Below are 23508 nucleotides of genomic sequence, written 5' to 3'. Positions count from 1 at the left end.
CCTCATTCTTGGATTTACCTATCTGACTGTGGGTTAAGACAGGGCTTATCCCCAAGCCTTCAGATGCCCTCCAACGCCCAGGGCCTGTTCTCATGTCTGTGTCTGGAGGTAGTGTAGGATGTGGCCTGAATAGTCCCTGAAAAGAAAAAGAACCGGTGATGAGTTCATAAGGAGGGGACAGACATACGTTGGCTGGAGACCAGGGTGATGGGTTTGGCTCTGGGTGGCTAGCGGTGACCTTACTCAGTCCTTCTGCTCCTTGCTCCATCTCTTCCTTTAAGAAAGCCATGAGATTGTAGTAAACACAGACAGAAGCAATGACGTGGCTGTTTGCCAATAAAACTTTATTTAGAAAAAAGCAGTGGGTGTGACAGTGGCTGGCTCAGACTTTGTCACATGACGTGCACAGAGGAGGCAGGAGGGATGCCTGAGGCTCATTTTGAGGAGGATCGGGAGGGATTCCCTGGTCAGGCTTGTAGTCTCCACTTACCCCACAGCATCTGGTCCAATCAGAGCCTCTCTGTTTATAAATGAAATAGTTTCAGGAAAGGACTCCATGATGGTTCCAAAGTGTTGGAAGAACTGGAGGACCAGACCAGTGTGCTTCAAACTGATCTGATTCCATCATATTTCACACAATTTATTTGAGTCCATTAGCTCTGGCAGTACTAGCTAATGTCACAGCAAACCCCAGAGACGTGTTGAACATGATTTACTTCTGTGATCCATTCATCCAGGAACCCTGGAAGTGGCCCTCACCTGGAGAGACACTTAACATTTCTACCTCCTTCCCTGGTGAGATCCAGTCACGTGGCCCCAGGAGTCTGAGCTTCGTGGTCCCTTGCCAGGCAGCTGCTTTCTAGGAATAACTTTCACAATGGAAGGAGGATCATGGGGTTTTTGGTGCATAATTGGCCACCTTTGCCAACAAGTCATACACACACGCACACACACACACACACAAAACCCATATATACATATATACATAGAGAGAGAGTGCTAATTTACATATAGATTTACATATATCTGAATATGCAAATTATACATATACAGATTTTTAGACCAAATGCTTTAATGAAAAGTACATAGATAACAGGTGTAGTGAAGAAGCAAATGTGACAGAATGGTACCAATTTGTGAACTTAGGTTAACAGATACATCGTTGTTCATTGTTCTCTTTTTTCAACCTTTAATAGGCTTGAAATTGTTTAGAGTAAAAAGTTGGGAAATACAAATTTTTTTTTGAAATTGTTAAAATTTGTTATACCCATATGTGAAGCAAATTGAACTATAAATAGGATGATATTTAACTTAACCTTATGGATTTTGAATTATAACTTCAGTACAAAGGTTAGTAACTTTTTTTTTTCTGTAGAAAACTACAGAGTAACTATTTTAGATTTTGCAGGCCAGATGAGATCTGTGACAACTACTCAGCCCTGAGATTGTAGTAAACACAGCCAGAAGTAACGATGTGGCTGTTTGCCAATAAAACTTTATTTACGAAAAAGCAGTGGGCCCTGAAAACAATTTTTTTCAAAGATATATATTATTCTTAGAGTACAAGTCACTGGTCTTCATTAAAAGTTATCAAATAGCATTGTCTCAAGTTTATAGGACTCGAAACCAATCAACGTAGAACACTGTAGCTTTCTAGTGCTGAATAACAAATTTCAGTGTATTTGCCCTTTACCTAATTCACTGACCAACTTTCTTTCTTGGTACCGGGAATCGAACTCGGGGCCTTGCCCTTGCCAGGCAGGCATTTGTGCCGCAGAGCTATACCCCTGGCCCACTGTTCTTAGTTCTTGAACATTGTATTCTTACAGATAGGTAAGATATGGAAGAAACTGTGAGGAGAGACTCACGCTGGAGCTTGGGGCCAGGCACTGAACTGCACATGGAGGCACAGGTCTGGGTCCCGCCTTACCCACTTTCCAGCTCCAGTTTATTTTATTTTATTTTACTTCTATAGTATTTACTATGAGCCAGACACCGTTCTCAGCACTTAACAAAAATGAATTCATAGAGATAGCTGCTGTCATCTGGGCCCTTCTTAGGAGATGTAACAAGGCACAGAGAGGTTACATAGCTTGCCCCAAATCACACAGCCCCTAGGAGACAGAAGTTGGACTCAAACCCAGGATTTGTGTTAGTAAGAGAAATGCCAACTGACGTAACAAACAAACCCAAACAACCCAAACAAACCCAAACAAACCCAGTCGTCTAGGCACCCACCCAACTCCTTCCTTCCTAGTGGAAGATGCATTTTGTTTTAACCCCTGCACCCCACTGTAGTAGGTGGAAATTATTTTTTATTTTGGACTCCATAGCCTCCCCCCAAAATGGGATTAATATTGCTGATTCTGCGTAGCCCTCCAGCGCCGCTGATGGAAAGAATGGATGCGACTGTCTTCCACAGCTGCGAGAGTTGTTGGCTGTGATGTTCATGCTATTTTGATGTCATGGTGAGCATTGGGAGGCAGCAAATAGGCTCGGAGCCGAGTGTGGTGGTGCACCCACTCCTGTAATCCCAGCACTCAGGAGGCTGAAGCAGGAGAATCACCATTGTGTGCCCAGCCCAACTACATAGAGAGACCCTGTCACAAAAAACCAAAAGCCCCTCCCCACTCCCCACCCCCAAAAAGAAAGGAAAGTTTCAGGATCACAAAGAAATGATGACAGCATTGGATGACAGTCATGACAGCAGTGTAGCCTAGTAATGACAGTCACATGGTTCCACAAATGAAACCAAGAGTCCTGATTGATTTCCAAATCGGGATGCAGTTGTATAAAATCATTTCTACTACCAAGTTAATGCAATGCATCCAGAAGAGAAAAACCAAGAAGTAGCCATATGACCGTGACACTTAGACATACGGACCAAAACTCAGAGAGAGAAGCCCAGTTATACCCCCTGGCAGTTGCCTCTGGACTGGGGGAGATCAGCTTCCGGAAGAGTGGGTGACAGCCTCTGTTACCATGAGCCTTGTAGGATCTGAGTTTTTTGTTTGTTTGTTTGTTTTTTATTAGTATGGAGGATCAAACTCATGACCACACGCTTGCAAGGCGGGCGCTTATGCCGCTGAGCTAAATCCCCAGCCCCACATCTGAGGTTTTGAACTGTATGTAAATAGTTTTGACTTACAATTGCATTAAAAATGAGAAGGGAATAAAATACTACTTTAAATACTTTTGAATCTACCTGACAGCCAGAGTTGGGACAGGAAATCATGGGGAGAAAGAGCAGAGCCAGTGGAGTTCTGGGTATTCTGGTTTCAGAGCCTGCTGACAACCCTCTAGGACTTTGATTTGGACATCAAACCTGAGTACTGTTTTTTTGTCCCTGGGCTCTGATCCTTCTTTCCTGCTTTCACTTGAGTTTCTCCCTTTTGCTTTCTCCAAGGCTACCGCCCGTGTTTCTGTTACCCTTTAGTCCAGGGTCTTCAACCCCCGCAGTTCTTCCCATAGTTGATTGCTTCTCATGCTTTGGATCTTAGCCCAGCTGCCTTCCACTCAGAGGCCTTCTTTGATTGCCCAAATTAAGCCTGGGGTTGCAGAAATTAAGCTCTGACAATCTGTTTATCCCTGGGCTACTTTACTACGATGCCGTGCAGGTTCCAGGAGAGCAGGGGACATGACTGCCTTGCTGTCTGCCGTATCCCCGAGTGAAGAACAGTGCTGGGCACACAGTAGTCCAATATTTGCAGACTGAGCACACACAGATGGGGACAGTTGAGTCAGGCTGCCGAGCAGCTGGACAGCCTAGTGGTCTGGGGAGGAAGTGGCAGCCCCTGTCCAGGCCCTTCCCTGGGTAAACAGGCCTCCCTCTGCCCAGACAGCCACTGTTTGACAACTGTCTGCCGTGGGACTGGCTGACCCTGGCTGCTGCACTCCCAAGGCCCCAGGATTCCCTGGGTCCAACAGCAGAGGCAGCCACACCTCAGGAAGTGCCCGTGGAGGAACAGGTCAAAAAGTTACTCAAATAGGCAGAGAAAGGGCAGAGGAGACAGAGACAACCTGGGGCAGGTGTCCTTCCAGGAAGGAGCCCCTGATGGCTGGGGCAGCTCCCCAGTCAGACTCAGTGCTAGAAGTAGGACTCAGCACCTGCAGAGGAGTCCTGGGCATTTGGGGTCCCCTGGGCCTTCATTTCCTCACCTATAAATTCAGATACCACAGATACATCAGTGGTTTTTAATATTAAAACAAAGCCAAAAAGATGTTGGATTCTATCCCCAAATGAAATCCTCCCTAGAAACCAATACACAGGAACAATGAAATGGAGTCTACTAGGTTATAAAAGTGTCAGAGAGCAGGAGGCTGCACCCTCCTGAGCCCCTTGTCCTGCAGGACAGCTGCAGGTGAAAACCACCAGTTACCTGGTGTCTGGGATTCTTCTGCTTGATAGGGTGAAAGGCAGTGTAGCAGGAACAAGCATCTAGAATTTTATAATCAAACACAGACCCAGAGTTAGACGGGGTGGTATAGGCTTGTAATCCCAGCACTTCGGGAGGCTGAGGCAGGAGGATTGCAAGCTGGATCAAGCCAAGCCTGGGTTATACAGTGACTTAGACCTGTCTCAAAATAAACAGATTGCTGGGATATAGCTCTGTGGGAGGCCCTGGGCTTATTCCTCAGTACCACAAAACAAAGGAACAAACAAGAAACATAAACCCACATTCAAGACCCACAACATGATTTTGAGCGATTTTTTCCACCTCTCTGAGCGATAGTTGCCCCCTCTTACATCTGGCACCCTGAGCAGTGCTCCTTTGTGGTGTCACCCCAGTACATTTAGCACGGAACGAGACACCTAACAAACCCTCAGTAATAGAAGCGAACAATCAGTGTCTGCATTAGCTTCCTAGCAGAAATGACCCGGACTGAGAAGCCACCGAGCTAATTATTGGCCTTTGCTGTGAACTGGGGAAATCTTTGAGTGCTCAGCCTCAGTTTCCTCTTCTGCAGGATATGATGCAGAGTTTAAAGGACCAATATGTTTTTATTTCATAAAACTTGAATTGTTAACCTTTAAAAACTACAACTTACATCTTCTTTAAAAACCAACCAAACAAACAGAAGCTCTTATGCTCTTGTTGGCTGATTTCCCATACCCGTGAGGAAGGGTCTGTCAGAAGTAATTTAGGTTCCCTGTATTTTCTCTTAATTTACTCCAGTCCCTACTGTTTCTTAGTGTGCAGACATTGAAGCTCTACTAATAAACATAAAGCATTATTCATGTGGCACTTTTTAATGAGTGTGAAATTGGCTTACACTCCCCTGTTCCGTACATTTTTAGTTATCTCTGTGCATTGAGGGCTGTTGAGTTTGGGATCCCTGGTTGCTACGACTATGGAGAAACTCATTACTTGTAAAAGCAATCTCCTATTTCATAGGCTTGCTACTTATTTATTTAATTTTATTTTTTTGTCTTCTCACTCTGCAGTTCAGGCTGACCTTGAACTCACTCTGTAGCCCAGCCTGGCCTCTAACTTGAAGCAATCTTCCTGCCTCAGCTTTCCAAATGCTGAGATTATAAGTGTGTGTCACCACACCCAGCAATTCGCTGCTTTTTTATTTGGCTGTTAGAGCATTTAAACTTCTACCTGTGGCTCACATGGGTTTTAGAAAGTGGTACTCTAATTTCTTGTACTCCACGCCAGTGATGAAATTCATTGCTAACCCTTCTGCCTCCATTTCCCATGCCTGAAGCTGCTGGGCTTGTGCCCTCCCTGCCTGAGTCTGCTCCTCAGCCCTCAGTTATCTCTGGGGTCCTCATTCTTGCTGCCTGGCCACCTATCTCTGCAGGACCCAGGCTCCAGAGCTCCAAATACATCCTCCAGCATAGTCCATGGTAGGAGTCCCCACTTCCTCTCCCCATCTGACAGCCATTGTGTGCCCTTAATCAGACACTCACATAAAACAATGGTCAATTTAAAACTTAATTACACAACCATTCTTTTATCTCTAGTCCGTGGAAGGGGTGGAGCTGGGATGGAGAGAGAGAGGCTTAGTTTTTGCTCTTCCTAGGGCAGATGGGAGTTTGTCTGGAGATAAAATGGAGTGACTTTGGAGGATGGGTCCTGCTACAGCGGTAGAGTTTGTTACTGGAGAAGGCAGTGCCAATGTTGCCGGGCAGAGATGCGAGAAGTTCAGGGAGCTTTGGGCAGTGAGGATCCCTTCCAGTGGGGGGCTGAGACCCTGTGCTGCAGAGCTGGGGATCCCTGAGTCCTTGCTCTGTCTGTAAAGTGAAGGTGGAAGCCCCCCTGACCCTTTCTCCCTCTGCTAGGTGTTAAGTGAGCCTCCTCCTGCTGTGCTCAGAAGGTTCTGTAAAGGCTTGCTGTCATCAAATGGGAGAAAGAGCCAAAGTGGCATTGGGAACAAATTGAATTCTTTTTTATTTTGCTTGTCTGCTGGGAACTCTTACTATGAACCTGCTCTAATAAAAAGAGGAAGTCTGGGCGCTGTGACTCAGTGGTAGAGCTGCTTATTTAGCATGCACCAAGCCCTGAATTCAATGTCTTAACAGTACAGTGGCTCCCACAAGCTCAAAATAAGTCATGATTTTCTTTCTTTTTTTGTTTTTTTGTTTTTGGTCTCGCTATATAATTCAGGCTGCGCTTGAATTTACAATGTAGCCCAGGCTGACCAGAAACTGGTTTTCTTCAAAACAAACAAACACAAACCCCCAAATCAAAACAAAACAGTAAGTTTGCAAGGCCTGGTGGTGCACACAGCACATGGGAGGCTGAGGCAGGATTGCTGCCAGTTCAAGGCCAGTTTGGGCTACATAGTGAGATTATCTCAAAAGGAAAAAAAATACTATCTCTCTTTAAAAATTCATGGATACTGCCACACCACATTTCTGATATTTTTAGGCAGAATACACATTGAGGTTCTCAGGATAGGTCTTTTGGGGATCCACCCATTTGCCCAATACGAGGTTCTATTGTAGGACGAGTACACAGTGCAGCACAGTTCACACCCTCTGCGGGTGACGTTTTCTGTTCTCTGAAGTATAACATCTGAGTTGGAATACTGCTGGGTAATGTTTATTGGGCTATCACAGTTTATTCTAAGTTAGACGTTTACCTCCCTGCCATCACTTTCTCTTTCTCCTTTGACTGGGTCTCACTGTGTAGTCCAGTTTGGCCTTGACCTCCCCATGATCCTCCTGCTTCAGCTTCCCAAGCACTGAGATTACAGGCGTACACCACCATGCTTGCCTTGTTTGTTCCTTTGTTAATTACGACACTAATTTATCTTAATTGCTCTTTGTGCATCTACTGAGATGATCACAATTTTTCTCCTTTAATCTTCTAATTTATTCATCAATTTTACAGTGTTAAACCATCCTTGCTTTCCTGGAATAGGACTAACCCTGTCATCATGCAGTATATGTATCTCATACAATGTTACAATTTTTAAAATTTGTGGGAAAACACACATCACAAAATTGACCACTGTAACCATTTTAAAATGTACAATCCCAGGGGCATTGGACAGCCTCCCCTCCCCTCTCCTGAGTGCTTTTCATCTTCTCTTATTGAAGTCAACTCTATTAGAAACAAATCCCCAGCCCTGCCTCCGCTGCTTCTGTAGTCACCCTCCTATTTTCTACCTCTGCAAAGTGTCACATCAATGAATTCAGCAACCCCACCTCACACTAGTGGGATCACACAGTGTCTGTCCTTTGGGGACCTGCTTATTTTTCTTAGAATAATGTATGAGAAGTTCATTCATGTGGTAGCATGGGTCAGATTTCCCTTCTTATTTAACGTTGAATAATATTCCATTTTATTTATCTTTGTCCTCTGTTGGATACTATCGAGAATGATACTGCTGTGAAACAGGAGTGTCCACGTTCATAGCAGACTTGTTTTCAGCTCTTTTGGGCGTACAATGAGGAGCAGAACAATTGGGTCATGCTACTACTTTTAATTTTTTTGAAGAATCACCACACTCGCTTTCCACAGAAGCTACACTGTTTTATATCCCCGACGGTGGTGCACAGGTTCCTTCCCTAGCTGTCTACATCCCTGGCAACACCTGTAATTTTCTGTTCTAATGTTGTTTCACAACATCCACACAAATGGGTGTGCAATGGTGTCTCTGTGTTTTGATCTGCGCTTTCCTAGTGGTTGGTCATGTTAAGCATTTCTTTCATGTGCTTACTAGTCATCTGTATAATTTCCTCAAAGCATTGTCTATTTGGACCTATTGTCCATCTTTAAGTTGTAGATGTTCTTTAAATATTCTGGATATTAATGCCTTATCAGGTGCATGATTTGTTAATATTTTTGTTCCTTTCTCTGTTGACAGTGTCTTTTGGTAAACAAAAGTTCTATATTTGATGGAACCCAAATTTCTATCTTTTCTTTTGTGGCTTGTGCTTTTTGTGCCATATCCAAGAAACCATTGCCAAATAATGTCATGAAGCTTTCCCCTCTATATTTTAATGGTTTTAGGTCTTTAATCCATTTCTGGTTAACTTTTGCATAATAATGTAAGACTCCAAACCCATTCCTTTGCATGTGGATATCCAATATTCTTGATGCAAATTTGGTTTTGATAGCATTTTATTTAGGACTTTTGTTCCATGACTTGCTGGATTTTCTCCTTACACTCACTGACAGGTGACACTAAGCTTTGCTTGGTTCCTGCAGTGACAAGATGTGGACTCCTAGGTAGCAGAACAACTGTACGCAACAGAAAGTTCTTTTCTTCATTCTGAGCCCAGGTTTTCCTCCCTATAGCACCTCTCTGCTGGTCCTGGCTCCTCCTCTGGGGCTGTCGGAATCAGTAGGCTTCTTTTCCAGGGAAAAGAACTTTGAATCCAGTAAATAACGTAACTACGTGCTGGGCAGTTACCTGCCAGGTGTAGATGGTTTATCACACTTATTCTGCAAAGCAATCAATAAAGAAGCCCTATTACTGATTCCTATCTTATAAATGAAGCAATAAGTCTTGATGGACTTATAACTTTCACAAGGCCAAATGCGGCTACATAAAAGACCCATTGATATATTTCAAGGGCTGCGCCCTGAACACTCCACTCCAAGGGCTCTCTCCTCTTCCCCAGAACCCAGCCCAAACCTCCTTCACTTTCAGTTATTCTTCAGAGTACATAGTTTCCTCACCTCATCCCATGCTGGGAGAATTGTAAGTATCCCTGTTAAAATCAAAAGCACATGCAGTTGTCCACACATGGCCTGTGCTCTGTGTTCTCACTCAAGACACCGCTAGGTATGGTCAGCAGCACTAAGCAAACCCTCCAGGACTTTGTCAGGTCAGTTGCTCCTAAGGTGGATCTCCCCATCTGCACCATCCAAGTGATTTAGTCTTACCGATGTGGAAAAGTTTTTCTTCCCTTCCACTGAGTTTAAACATCTCCAAAATTATTGGGGTCTGCATCCCGCCTTGATAGACAGCTAACACCCTCCAGAGCTCGCCATGTGCCAGCCCTGGTTCTAAGCCCCTTAGAGGCATGAACACCAATAATTCCCACAACCATCCAATGACACACACATTTTGCATCCCTATTTTGCAGATAAGAAAACAGACACAGGGTTGGCTGAGTGGCTCAGTGAGCGAGCAAATACTTAGCGTGTGTTTGAACTTAGCCTGGGTTTGAACCTCAGCACCTCCCTGCAAAAAGAAAAGAATGATAGAAAAAGAAAACAGAATCCGTGTAGTTAAGTAACTTTTTCAGGGCCACACAGCTAGTCCTTGGCAGAACCAGAACTCAAGCCCAGTAGGTCAATTTCTGGAATTTGTATCTTCAGCCTCAACATTGTGCTGCTTCCAAACATTCTGGCCATTTCACAGCTTTATGTGGTCTTTGCTTTTTAACAAAAGTTTGCGCAGAAACTTTGACAAGCAAACAGTGTTGAATCAAAATATACTGTAACTGGTTTATTTCATTATTTATTTTCCATTATCTTCTACTTAGGATACCAGTGATTCACTATGTAGCAATAATAATCTTTCCTTCTAAAATAAATTGAAGTTTCTGGGAAAGTAGAGAGAGAGAGAGAGAGAGAGAGAGAGAGAGAGAGAGAGAGAGAGAGAGAATAAATAAAGAGCACAGGGACGCAGAGAACCTAGTTAATCATGTAAGAAAGTCCTCCCAGAGGACAAACGAGTCCCCAGTCTGGAGGATTTTTTGTCAGTCATGCAAGAAATTATAGTCCAGGTAGAAGGAAATGGAAAGGACATGCCAAGGCCCTGAGACCAAAGAAGGGGCAGGAAAGGTCAGGGCAGTAGTGGCTGCCCTAGATGGGGCCAAGTGGGATGAAAGGAACTCAAAGATGTGGGGACACAGTGAGGAGACTGCCCCACCTCACAGCCCTGCAGGGTTTCATGAGCTGTATGATGAGTGCACAGGAAGCCATAAACATTTAAGTAGGAGAGGGCTGCGATTCTCTGCTTGTTTGTACGAGGTCACCACCTGGGCCCTGGCTGGAGAGGGCCTGGTGCAGTGGAGGGAGGGAAGGGAAGGAAGGGAAGAGCCTTTAGCAGATTCCAGCGATGGAGGTGATGGAGACAGAAAGATGAAAATTCGTGATACTGTCGGAGACACAAGCACTGGGTTTTCAGATGGTTTGGGTGGGGCAGGAGGGAGGACACAAAGATAGTGACTTCCAGGATTGGGGCCTGGATAACTGAGATGGGCTGCGGGTTATAACAGGTGGGGTAACTGTTATTTTAACCACCAGAGAAGGGTCTTGTCCTACTCCAGCGTCTCTCTCCCGGGGTCACACTTTTGCCAAGCCCTCCCACCCATACATCAATTTTCATAATGGAGGAGGGGTGGTGTTTAATGATGGTAATATCTTTATCAATACCCCCTGAGTGCAAGCGTGGGCTTCCCTGTGGAGCCCGCACAAAGCCTCGGACCCGGCTCTAAGGCGCCTACATGCAGGCACCCGACATTGGCCACAGAGGTTTCAGAGAAGCCGAAGCCCGCGCTGAGAACAACCTAGGAGCCGGTTTGTAAATCGAGCGTACTGATTGGTGATGATCTTGCCTGCGAGATTGGGCGGGAACTAGAGTGACGTCGTCTGGGTCTGTGATTGGTGGGATTGTATCGCGGCCTGCGCTCTGATTGGTGAAAACCGCGTAGCTCTCTACAAGTTTCTGAGCGCTAGTGTCCGAACTGGCCACGAGAGGGAGTCCGAGAAGCGCTTCCTCGCAGCCGCCCTTCGACTCTCGTAGCCGGCGCACCGACTCTCGGGTGCTACAGGGCAAAGTGTGTCAGGGGCTCCAGGCTCTGGCCAGGTGGTCACGCTTCCCTGCACAGCTCCTTTGGCCCCTTCCTTTGGCCCTCTGCCCCACAGAGGACATTGGATGGTCCCAGGGGTGGGGCTGCGTGTTCTCGAAGATTTGCAAAGCCCACAGCCAAGATCATCACCCCTTCGCCTCAGCAGCGCCCTCGGTGGCTCATAGCCCACAAGACGGGGCTGACTCCGCCGCAGAGAACCTTTCCAGGGCAGCGCCTTGAACTGCAGCCAGGGGCCACCGGCTCAGATCACCCTGTTTAAAGATGCCCCCTGCTTGTCCCTGTGCTGGCACGCGGTGCTGTTGCCTAGTTTCTGCTACACTTAACCGTGTCTTGAAATTTACTTGTTTTTCTTGAACTTGCGCATTGCCTGTCTTTGCTTCACCTTCCCACCAAAATATAAGCCAAGTGATCTAGGGAATCCTTGCCCAGGGAATCGAACCTCAGTTCCATTTGATGTGAGATAAAGCACAAACTTTTTAAGTGGAATCATGCATTGTTAGGGACATACTTATGCTTTTAAAAATCAGTCACTAGTTAACCGAAATACCAATTTAACAGTCTTGTCTCCTCTCTCCCTTCCCCAGTACTGGGAGAGTGAACCCAGGGCCTTCACACTGAGCTACATTTCCAGCATTTAAAAACTTTTTTTTTTTGAGTAAGAGTCTGACAGAGTTGCTAAATTGACCAGGCTGAGTTTAAACTGGAGATTCTCCTGCTTCAGCCTCCCACGGTGCTGGGATAACAGGCATGCACAGTCTTGCCCAGCTCAGCCTGTGTTTGATTCGCTGGCCTGCAGTGCTGGGAGGGAGGGGTCTTGCCCACTGCTTTTATTGCTGCATAGCCAACACTCAAAATGATGCCCACGTAGGTGGTAAATGGGTGGTGAATGTTTGTGTGGACAAATTCCTTCATCCACTCACATATTCAGTCGATGCATTTACACTAAATGCCACCTGGGACCTGGGTGTAGCAGGGTCAGTGGGACACAGTCCAGAGGGGAAGCTGTCACCTTTGGGTCAATCCATGATGCTATAGAGCTCTGGGGCCTGGTGTGGATGGAGGAAGATGACGAGCTAGGTCTTGCAGAGAGGGGGACAGCTCTGCTGGAGACGAGCAAGGCCAGGAGTTTTGCAGGTGGTCAAGAAGAGTATGCGGTGTAGTCTGGAGGGTTTACTGTCACTACCCAGAAGGTAGACCCAAAAGTCTTGCCAAGTGGCATTATTGTGCCCGTCCTACAGGTGGAGAAACTGAGATTCAGAAAAGTGAAATGCAGGGGCTAGGGCGGTTGGAGAGGGAAAGCCCAGCTTCAGACTCAGTTCTGGTGGACACCGAAGCTTGCACTCTTCTAGCAAAGCTGCTGGGCTGAGGACTGGCCCCACAAATCAAGAACGAAGACCTTGAGCTCAGAACTGGACAGGACCATGCTTGTAACTGTCACCCTCAAGTTTAGCTGAAAACCTGGAGACAGCAGGTGGCCGGGTTGGGTCTCTGCAAACTTCAGCTGAGTCCTGAGGCTAAGTCCTTGCATGGGTCCTAGGCTGGGCGGTAGTTTCCATGGAGACCACCTCCCACTACCCCCAAAATCCCATTGTGACCAGCATTAAGGGATTAACTGTCCGGCAGCCCTCACAGGGCCTTGAGTGCTAGGGTGGGAAGAGAAGCCAGCTCAAGGATGAAGAGGCTGCCCCGTGTGCAGGGCCCCGGAGCACCAGGAGGAGGATGTCACACAGGGGCCGGGGCTTCCCCCAGGAAGCGCCAGGTAGGGCCCCCTCTCTACTGCCACATAGAGGGAAGCAAGCACGGGTAGCAGGAGAGATAGGAACCCAGGGCAGGAGTCTGGGCTTGGTTCACAGCCCCAACCCACAAAGTACGAGGGCTCTGCTGGGTGAATTATATCCGGTCAAAACAGGATTCAGACCTTCCCAGTAAAATGAGGGGGGCCCCTAGAGAGTCCTTTAAGGGTGCTCCAAGGCCACCAAAGAGCACCTGTCTAATCATTTTGCATTTGGGGAAACTGAGGCACAGGTGAGAAGGTGACTTGCCCAAAGTCAGTGAACTGAAGCAGGTGGAGAATCCAGAGGGAACCTTGAGGGCACCTGGGTAGAAATAGTGGTTAAAAATCTCTTCGCCACTTCCATTTTGAATTCTGAAGCCGCCCCAGGAAGGGCTCCCCCTGATACCTGTTCCCTAGGACCTGTCTTCTGGGCTCCCATCCCCACCTCCCCTCCTTTCCTCCCTGTCACCCACACAGTCCAACACTGAGCGTCCTGGGAGGCTTCTGCGGGAGGACACAGAGGCCCCTCGCCCCACCCAGGGGACACCCACCCGCTAAGCCCATACTTGAATGATTTGTTCAGTGCTGAGACACAGGGGGCCCCTGCAGCCTATCCGACCCACCCACCCTCTTGCCTAGGAAGGCCAGGCCTGTACCAGAGAGGATTAGGCCTGGCTGGAAAGCTCTCTGGTTCCGGCTTCCAGGAAGGCCACGTCAGTGCATGGACAAATGCTGCCCTGGAGCCGGGGACAGCGGATCACACAGTGGCCTCGGCTTACTGAGAAAACTGCATTCCCCTCGGAGCCTGTTTCCTCAACTGTCACACAAAGCTGCTCTCAAGCGCTGTGGAGAAATCTCCAGCAGGAGAGTGGGGGCGGTGATGCGCACTCTTAGAGCTTCTGAGACATCTGTGCGGTGTTGGAGAAAGCTCAGGAGATGCATAAGAGCCCCGGAACTGATTTGTGAGGGAGTTGGGTGAGCAGATGGGCAGGAGGCGGGGAAGTGAGTTTCCTGACAGGCGCCTTTTTATACTGTGATCTTGAGCCGTGGGAATGTAATAATGACTCAAAAATGAATGTAAAAATTTTGACAAATTAGGTGAAAGAGTTGATAATAATCCGGCCTTGAACTCTTGAACTCATTAGGCAGCCCAGGCTGGCCTCCAACTCACTGCGATCCGCCTGCCTCAGCCTCTTGAATGCTGGGATTACAGGTGTGTGCCACCACCCCTGGCCCCACATACTTTAATAATCCAAGAGATGCACAGCCAAGATTGCCACCCATCTTCCAGGAATTGGGTCCATGTCACTGAATCCTTGACCTAAGAGAGCCTTTTATTTTAAGTCAGTGTCTTATTGCCAGTAACAACGATGGCAGTCATTGGCACCAAGAACCAAGAGTCATTGCTGTGATGCACGTGGTGCCATGTGCTGTGTGGATGCCACCTATTGATTTTATTTTATTTATTTTTTAGTACCAGGAATTGAACTCAGGTCTTTGCGCTTTCCAGGCAGGCGCTGTGCCTATATCTCCGGCTACCCATTGATTTAAGACCCCTGATCTTATGAGGGGGGTTGTCACCAGTGCCATCTTACAGATGGGGCAACTGAACCTCACAGAAGTTTCCACTATGAAATTACAGCAAGCTATAAAACCTGGGACCCCATAGCAAGGCCTTTCTAGCTCTGGGTGCCAAGTCCTCCGTGGAGGGTCTCGAACCTCACAATCATCAGGGAATGTAAAAAAATACCGTACCGCTCACCCTTCTCCAAGATTTGGCCCTTGGTTTGTGCTGAGGCCTGAGTTTCATTGTTGTTTTGGGTGCCACCAAGCTGGAGATCCCACCCAGGGTCTTGCACGTGCTGGGCAAATGTCATGCCACTGTGCTGCACCCCCAGCCCAAGCATCTGTATTTTTGTGTCTCTGTGTTTAGTATAAAGGGTTGAACCCAAGGCCTTGCCACTGAGCTATATCCCCAGCCCTTTTTATTTTGAAACAGGGTCTCATTAAATCACTGAGTTGCCCAGGGAACTTGAAATCCTCTTGCCTCACCCTCCCAGAGTGCTGATATTGTAGGTGTGCCAACACACCTGGCTATCATCTGTATTTTTAAAGATCTAAAATGATTCTGTTTCACTATCTAGATTGTCTCCCTGCTTTATGCAGAATAAGGGAGGGGTTGGAAACAACTTTGCCCAGAGTTAGATGGCGGCTGGAACCGGAGGTGGACCAAGGCTTCCAGTTGCTTACATACAGCTTTTGTGTAAATAAGAAGAAAACATCCTCCCTACCCTAGCGGGCAGAGCTCCTGGGCTTTAGAACTAGGGCTGGATTTCACCCCCACTCAGCCCTCCTGGGTGGAAAACATTTGTGCAGTGAGCAGCCTGTGTAAGTGTACACAATGATCCTGACCTCAGTCTTAGAACTTCCAAACACTCCACCTCGGTGACCTCCGGGAAAATCCTGGGAGCCCCTCAGAACCAGAATGTAGGAAGGTTGAGGGCTACTTCTAGGTTGTAAATTCAGTCCTCATACCCAAGACTAGTGTTTGGAAAAGGCAGACCCTTAAGGTTCAGATGAACAGGACAGGCCCCATCCAACTACCAAGGTCACTCCTGCAGATAAGGTCAGGAACATCAACAAGAGAACAGTAACACCCTCACCCAGATGACACAAGCCACCTGGTGGCGAGCAGCCAACCCAGATGGACACCCCACCCACACAGACCTTCCCTCTCCAGCTCACCCTCTCTGTCTAGCCTCTTGGGTCTGGGCAGCAGCATCTCGCACAATGCCCTGCTCTCTGGCCAGAGCAGCTTCCATGGCCCTTTACTGGCCACCATCTGTCGGAGTTAGTGTGCTCAGCCCCGAACAGGCAGCGTGACCTTGGCTTAGGAGCATAGATTATGGGGCCAGCTTACATCTGAATCCTACTTCTCATTTCTGTCTCTATCAAACCCTCGATGCCTGTGGTCCATAAAATGCTGATAAGACCACGTCTTTCCTTTCTGAGCAACATGAGAGCTCTTCAGCACATAGCACTCCAGACAGCCTGTACACATTGGCCATGACTGTCAGCGGACGTCTCCATTTCATTCTTGTGATGACATCAGGAGTAAGATGTCGTTCTCAGTTTACGAGGGAAGAAACTGAGGCTCATAAGGGCTGAGAGAGTCAGGGCAGAACTCTGCTCTTTCTGAAGGGCCTGATGTCTTCAGAGACAGGACCAAGCCAAGCTGTGATATGTAGTGCCTGGTCCAAGCTCATGCTGCTGGTCCTGCTCTTCACAGGGCCACAGGACACAAGGCCAGCTGATGTCCCCTGACTTGGGCCTTCTAGTAGCTCTCAGACAACCCTGAGAGGGAGAGAGAAATGGCAGCCAAGGGCATCTGCAGAACCATCTGCTCCCTGACATCCTGAAACACATCACCGAGACCACCAGCAAGAGCCCATCACCCTGTCCCAGCTGGAGACCAGGATGCCCAGGGTGACATATGTCCTTGGATTAGTCTTTTTTACCTCTGGCCTCCAGCTTGCCTCCTGCACCCTGAGGTGATGAGGCTGGACAGTGGTTTGGGGAAAATATTAAGAAAGGTCACATCCCAGGGGACTTCACCTGGTACATGCTCTGAGCCCTGGAGACCTCCAGAGTTGAGTTTGGAAAGCCCCAGCTCACATCCCCCAAAAGTTCTCCTGGCTTCAAGGAGGGTTCTACTATCCCAAACTCAAAGCCACAGCTTCGCATCCCTGTTTGGAAAACTCCCCCCACCCCCAACCCTGCTCCCTTTATCTCTCTTTGGTAACAGAGCAAATTTGCTCAGGACACAGAGCAGGGCATAGGCAGACTGTTGACTCGAGCAAAACCTCCCCTTTGGAGAGCGGTAGAGGAGGCCACTGGATGTCCATGGGGAGGCCAGCGGCCTCTTGCATAACCCAGGCGGCCTTCTGCTCACCCCAGCCTTTTCAGGGTTAGGGGTGAGGCAAACCGCAAACTCATGCCCAGTTAATTTTTTAAGGCAAAATCAACAGTCTGAGCAATGATTAGCAAGCAGGTAAGTTCATCTTAATCATGCCGAGGACAGGGAGGGAGAAGGAGGCCAGTGGAGGCCCAGGGATGGGGCCAGTTATCAGTTAACTACGTGAATGTTGTTTCCTTCCAAACCCACTGGCCTTCAGCCCCAGCTCCCTCGTCTTCCTCTCGGAAATACTTTGTGGCAATCCAGTGGCCATCAGCCACCAAGTGCACAAATGCATGGTCACCCATGGTTTCTGAGGGAGGGACGGGGTCTTTCTTGTGAAGACCAAGCTTCCCCCCACCGCTGAGCAGGCTGGAGAAAGTCCCTCTTGCCCTCTGGGGCTCTGTGAGGGGCCCAGGAATAAAGCCTAGCCCCACAACCCAAGCTACAGCAACTACTACTTTCTAAAGACTTCAGTGTTGTCTTCCAGGTTAGGGCGTCGGTTTTGAGGTTCTGAACATCACCAAAGGGACAAGCCATGGTGGTCAGAGCAGGGTTCAGGAGCCCGAGAGACAGCAGAGGCCCAAATTGCAGACACCTACCTGCCATGGATATCAGGAGGCGCCAGATCCCAGCTCCAGGCAGAAACCATCCTCTTGGTTGGAAACCAGGGGTCCCACTGGCTGCCTGGGGGCACAGGGATGCCTTGTGAGACCCCAGCTCTCCTGGAACTCCTGTCTGGGGTCTTGGGAGTTGCCAAAGGCAGCAAGGGAGGCCAGGCCAGTCTCGGGCCAGGTGGCTGCCTGGACTGGAGTTTGGTCAGCTGTTGGGGACCTATATTGTGAGATAGTTAGGACTTTGTCCACAAACTGGAATTTGAAATTTCAAAGGGGCGAAACTGAAGGGCCCTACCCCAGAGTAGACATGGCTCTTGGCTTCTTTCCCCCACGACTTTTGTTCTTTGTCTTGATAAGTCCTGGTTTCCCCTGCACCATGCCCAGGTGGCGGGTGGGGAGGACAGATAGGAAATAGCATCAAGAGGGGAGCGGAGGCATCAGCACCCTGGGGTGACTGGATGTCTGGAGGGGGTCTCTAGACTTGCACCTGCCCAGGAATGTGGCCTTGGCTTCTCAGGCCCTTGGGTCCCTCAGCAGTCCAGTGAAGCTTAAACCAGAAAGAGCCAGTCCGGAGCTCATGTCCTCCTGGGATTCCGGGAATGGGGTTGGTGGGGAGGTGAAACCCTTGAGCCTTAGAGTCAGACTCTAGATGGCAGCCCCTCGGGGCTGGGAAAGTCTGTCCACCTCTCTGAGCCTCAGTTTTACCATCTGTAACATGAGGGTGTTTGGGGCATCCGAAACAATGAGAAAAGTTGAAGGTTCTCAGCACCGGGCCTGGCACAACATGTCTCTGTAAATATCTACCATTATTATCATTTCAAAGAAAAATGGCGCAGTCTCCAGTGGCAGTGCCCTTCCTTCTGTCCATTGCAGAGCCCCACACTCCTTCCGGCCTGCGGCTGGCTTTGCTGTGACCTCGCCCTGTTGGCTGCCCCAGAATTCGCGGCTTCCCTCTGCCAGACCTCTGCTTCCCCACCTACAGAGTGGAGGAGCTGGGCCTCCTGGCCAGCTCTGAGGTCCTGGTACCCTCTAGGAGCCACCATCCCTGGAGCTGTGGCCTGAAAGGCCAAGGAGAAGGGACAAGGATAAAGATGGCCCTCAATGGATGGCTTCAAGATGGCACTGAGGACAGAGACTGTGCATAGCTGGGTAGGCCCACACTCAGAGCTCTCCAGAGGAGGGGTCCAGATTCCCAAGCTTATGTGGCTCAAGGAGTCCACAACCAATGGCAGTAACACGATGGCTGCCCTCTACGGTTACCTGGGGGGCTGGTGCCAGAACCCTGCCTGGGCACCAAAATGCACGGTGACTCAAGTCCTGGATCTACTTGAAAATCATGTAACACTTGCAGATGACTTCTGGACATACTCCCGTCTATTTGAAATCATCTCTAAGTTACTTACATTAATTCCATGTGCATTTTATGTAAATAATTATATACTATATTGTTGAGGAAAAAGAATAATGTGACATCTGAACAGTAGCCTGAGCATGGTCATATGTGCCCATGAAGTCTTAGCTACTCAGGAGGCTGAGGCAGGAGGATCATTTGAGCCCAACAGTCTGAGGCCAACTGGGCAGCATGGCAAGACCATGTCTCATAAACAAAGAACAAAGCAAAAATTCTGTCCATATTCAGAACTGACACAATTTTTCCTACTATTTTTGATCCAAACTCTTGAATGCAAAAACCAGTACCAAGGACTGGCCGTGTGTCTAAGAGTAGGAAAATTTATTTGGAAAAAGACTCAGAACTAGGAATACCTCCTGAGAGACAGAGGGGTCCCAAATGGGCTGCCTTAACCCCATTCTTATTTTTTGAGACAGGATCTTGCTATATAGTCCAGGCTGATCTTGAACTCACTTTGGCAGCTCAGGCTGTACTCAAATTTGTAGTGATCTTCCTGCCTCGGCCTCCTGAGTGCTGGGATAATGGCGTGCACCACTCTGCCCAGCCTTTTTCTTTTAATAATTGGTTTCATTGATTTTGATATTTAAAAATTGTCATTTCAAATTGTAATCAACATTTCAGAGTTCCTGTATGTTTTACATTATTTTTTCATACTTAAAGAGACTGGTGTGTATTTTTACACATGCATCACACTTGATGCAGATTTGCCTTCTTTCCTCATTTTTCTGGTGTGAGAAACAGCACGTGAGGTCACAGCTTGGTAAAATATCGTGCCTGTGATCTAAGAGCCATAACTTATGCCCATAAAGGAGAGAGAGTGGAGGGACAGTTGAGGATTTGCAGCCTTATCTCATTTCATACTTCTGGAAAACTGCAGGTGAGATCCATTTGGTAGGAGAGACTGGTGATTCAGAATCATTCCCCCGAAGTCACAGAAGCAGTAGATCCTACAGTGATGTCATTTATATGAGAAGCATGTATGTGGGAAATATGTCTGGAGTTGGCCAAAGGTGGAGCAGGTCGTGCATGTGATGGGTGATGCAATCTGTAGCTGCCGAGGGTGGACTGGCTTATGGGGAAGTGGTCATGGGGTAGGACATGTGTTTGGAATGCGCCCCTTAAGCAGTCATGCACGTGGAGCCTTTGGCAAGTCATGTATGTCGTAGTCTGTGCAGTCAGCGGCTCATCGCAGGGAGACAGCTGCCACCTGGTAGTCCTTGCGTATCTCACACATGGCCTGGGGACCCTGCAGATCAGACCTGATTGAATCGAATTGAAGCTGTCATTTATAGAAAGATGCATTGTTGTTTTTATGACCTAATTAAACGCTGCCTTGCCAGCGATCACAGTCCACTTGCAAAAATGTGGAAGTGTGTCGCTTACATTTGATGAATTGCCAAATACGTAGGATGAACATTGTTGGGTTGTGCAGGGAACAGCTGTTCATGGCTCCTCGAAGGTGCCAGGGCCTGGCCAGAACTCCTCGCCACTTTGGTGTTCACTCTTTGGTTGAGTCTTTCCTTTCCATCCAGCCCTGCATCCCCACCATGGGTGCTGGAGCCATGACCAAACGTTGCCAGGGCGGAGCATGGGAAGAACCCACCAGCATCTAAGTTCCCTTCAGGATCTCATTTCAATAATTCATCTTGAGGTGTTGATGGGGAGGCTTTCCTTCTTCCCTTCCTTAGAATCTTATCCTAGCCAAGAAATATCTGTGCCAGGATCATCTCCCCACTTTACAGATGGAGACACAGAGGCCCTGAGAAGAGATGCAATTTAAACAAAGCTATCTAAATAGTGAGGGAGCCGGTTTCTAAACCTAGGATTCCTGGCACCAAATCCAGCTGCTTTTCTCTTCATGGCTCTCCTCCCTCCAGCATCTGGGCCCTAGGAGGAGGGGAGAAGAGAGGAAAGCCGAGCAGGCCAGGAAAGGGCATCCAGTGGTTGGAGGAAGATGGTAAGGATGCCTTCTTCCACCACTCAACCCACAGCCCCTCTAGTCTGCTTACAATTCACCCACCCATTCGCTCACTCACTAATCCACCCACTGGCTAATAGGGTTCACTCACCTCACACATTAATTCTCCTTGTCTCCAAAGCACTGGCTCACCAGTTCACCCACCACCCTCTCGGTGAGTGGACTCTCATTCTCTCACCGTCACGCTTGTTGTTACCACATTCTCTGACCTGCCCTTGCAACTAGCAGAATGTGACAGGTGTCCAGGCTCCCGAGCCTCCACCTTCATCCTCCTCTCCTACCTCCTCCTCTGCTGGATCAGGAGCTTTCAGCAGCATCCGTAGAGCAGGGGCTGGAGGGCTTGAGAACAGGAGGAGCCATGACCCAAAGGCCAAAGATGGGGGGGGGCGGGGACAGCCGTGCAGTTTCTAAGCCTCATCTGAAAGCAAACTGCAAGGTCCCTTGTTCCCTACACTGTTGAGGAAGTCAAGAGCAGCAGCAGATCAGTAAGGTACACCTGGGGACATTCTGAGCATGAGACGCCTCAAGATGGCACAGGGACACATCCATGCATCCCACCCCATGGCAGGGACAGACACCGGCAGCAAGGGGGGAGAGTGAGGAGGGGAGGGGGCAGGCATGGCGAGGTGTTTTTCTTCTGAATGCTCAAACCACCCTTTGAAAGCGATTGTACATTTTACAGAGAAGCAAACTGAGGCTCAGGGAGACAAATCATTGACCCAGAGTCACAGGTGGTAGGCGCCAGAATGCAAACCCAGGCCCGTGGGGCTTCAGACCTTGTCTCAGCTGTTTGGGGAGGGGACAGGAGCCTAGCGAAGCAAGAGGAAGGGACAGAGTTGGCGAGGAGCTTTGGCCCAGCCAGAGCAGCTGGGAACAACAGAGGCTGCTGGCAGGTCGCAGGGAGCCAGGATGGGAGCTCGAGGTGAGTGGGGGCCCTCCCAGAGGCGCTGCTGCCTGCCCAGTGGGAGACTAGAAGAGAGGTCTCCTGTTCAAGGATCCACCCGAGCAGTATCTGAGCTTGAGATTAGGTTTCCCATTCATGGACCGCAGGGCAACTTTATCATTATAACAGCGCTGAGAGTGGAAGTCAATGATTTAGGAAGTGACTGAATTAGGGCGCGTGGAGGTGGACATCAGTGCCCAGCATGTCGGGTAGGTGTCAGAGTGAGGGACAGAAATGGCTTGGAGTGGCCGAATCAGGGATCAAATGAATGCTGGCGACTCACTGCCCACCTTGTAAGATTGCTAAGTGAATATTAGTGAGTTAGGGCCCCCCCAGTTGTAATTAGCACCCCGGGTGTCAGTCAGAGCTGACCAACAGCCAGATCCCTGCAGCCGCGCCCAGCCTACCCAGTGGCGGGACGATTAACCATTAACCCCCACCCTCCCTGCAGAGCCTCCACCCCTGTGCAGAGGCTCCCAGAAGACACTTTGAAAGGAAGGGAGGCAGAGAAGGGACCCAGGAGGAGGTAGGGGGAGGGCGGAGGGCGGGGGCTGGGGCTCGGCCCAGAGGAATCAGGGTGGGCTTCGAGTACAAGGTGGGGGCCTGAGGAGTGCAGGCCGGGGAGAATGCGCCTCTCCAAAACCCTGGTCGACATGGACATGGCTGACTACAGTGCTGCTCTGGACCCGGCCTACACCACCCTGGAGTTCGAGAACGTGCAGGTGTTGGCGATGGGCAATGGTAGGTGGGGGCAGGTGTGCCAGTGGGAACAGGTGTGCCCAGGTGTTGGAGCAGATCTTTGGCCCTTGACTTTGGGGCGGGAGGAGAATGACCGAAAATGGTAGTTTGGTTCTGTAGGCGAGTACAGGTGTTGCCAGGTGAAGCAAATGTGGCCAGAGACAGCCGCCAGCGGCATGCTGGGTGAGGGGGAGCCTCCAGGGACAAGTTTCCAGCAAAAGTAGATCCTATGTCTCCCTGAGGTCCCTGTAACCTCACAGCTGTCCGCTCGATGTGTCACTGGCAACAGAGACATGATGGGGAGCACCCTCTGGGCACCAGGCTCCAGTGACTCAACCCAACATGGTCCCCTCTTGGGTGTGGGTCAGAGAGCTGGGAAGGTACATCCTGTCCCTGGTGACGACAGTGCTACAGGCATAACTGCATCTCAGAGTGTCGCTGGGACTCTCATGGGGAACTGGAGGTTGAGGAAAATGGACTTCTCAGGGCAGATTTGCTAATGGAGGAGATGTGTGTGAGGCTGGGTGTGTGATCCTGAGTTTGTGTTGTGTGTGAATGGGGTGGTACACTGCATGGGCAGACATGTACCTGGGGAACAGTACTTGTATATTTGTGTTCTGTGTCCATTCCCATTTGTACTTCTCCATGGAACAGGCCTGTGCTTGTGTCTCCAGGGCTGTCTGTGTTTGTTCAGCTTGTGTCTGCAGGTGATGTACAGTGTGTCAGTGGATATTTGTACATGTGAGCTACTTAGGTGGGCCGCTGACCAGAAATGATGGTGGATGTGGACACATTTGTGTACCCTTTG

The 23508-nt window shown here is 48.9% G+C and overlaps 1 protein-coding gene and 1 long non-coding RNA gene across 5 annotated transcripts in view; one reads left to right on the top strand and one right to left on the bottom strand.

Moving 5' to 3' along the window:
- Hnf4a (hepatocyte nuclear factor 4 alpha) overlaps positions 1-23508 on the top strand; it is a 55861-nt gene that overhangs the window by 8904 nt on the left and 23449 nt on the right. Inside the window, exon 1 of one of the 4 annotated variants that reach the window (XM_063248293.1) lies at positions 12933-13043. The exons of 1 other annotated variant lie outside the window; for it this stretch is intronic. In XM_063248293.1, coding sequence (XP_063104363.1) covers positions 13004-13043 — 40 coding nt within the window. In that variant the 5' untranslated portion in view covers positions 12933-13003. Of the gene's footprint in view, positions 1-12932; positions 13044-19723; positions 22704-23508 lie in introns of those variants that run through there. 2 more of the 4 variants (XM_003467671.4, XM_003467670.4) reach the window with 2 other exon arrangements.
- On the bottom strand, positions 8562-17887 carry LOC111756176 (uncharacterized). The gene is made up of 2 exons (XR_002790651.2): positions 17616-17887; positions 8562-8903 (listed from the first exon to the last, which is right to left on the bottom strand). It is a non-coding gene; the product is annotated as an uncharacterized LOC111756176 (long non-coding RNA).

Source organism: Cavia porcellus, unplaced genomic scaffold (assembly GCF_034190915.1).
Source record: "Cavia porcellus strain 051 isolate PalLab524CR breed Dunkin Hartley unplaced genomic scaffold, mCavPor4.1 scaffold_5, whole genome shotgun sequence".
Taxonomy (NCBI): domain Eukaryota; kingdom Metazoa; phylum Chordata; class Mammalia; order Rodentia; family Caviidae; genus Cavia; species Cavia porcellus.
The sequence above is the reverse complement of the archived record's forward strand: the minus strand, read 5'-3'. Positions and strand labels throughout refer to the sequence as shown.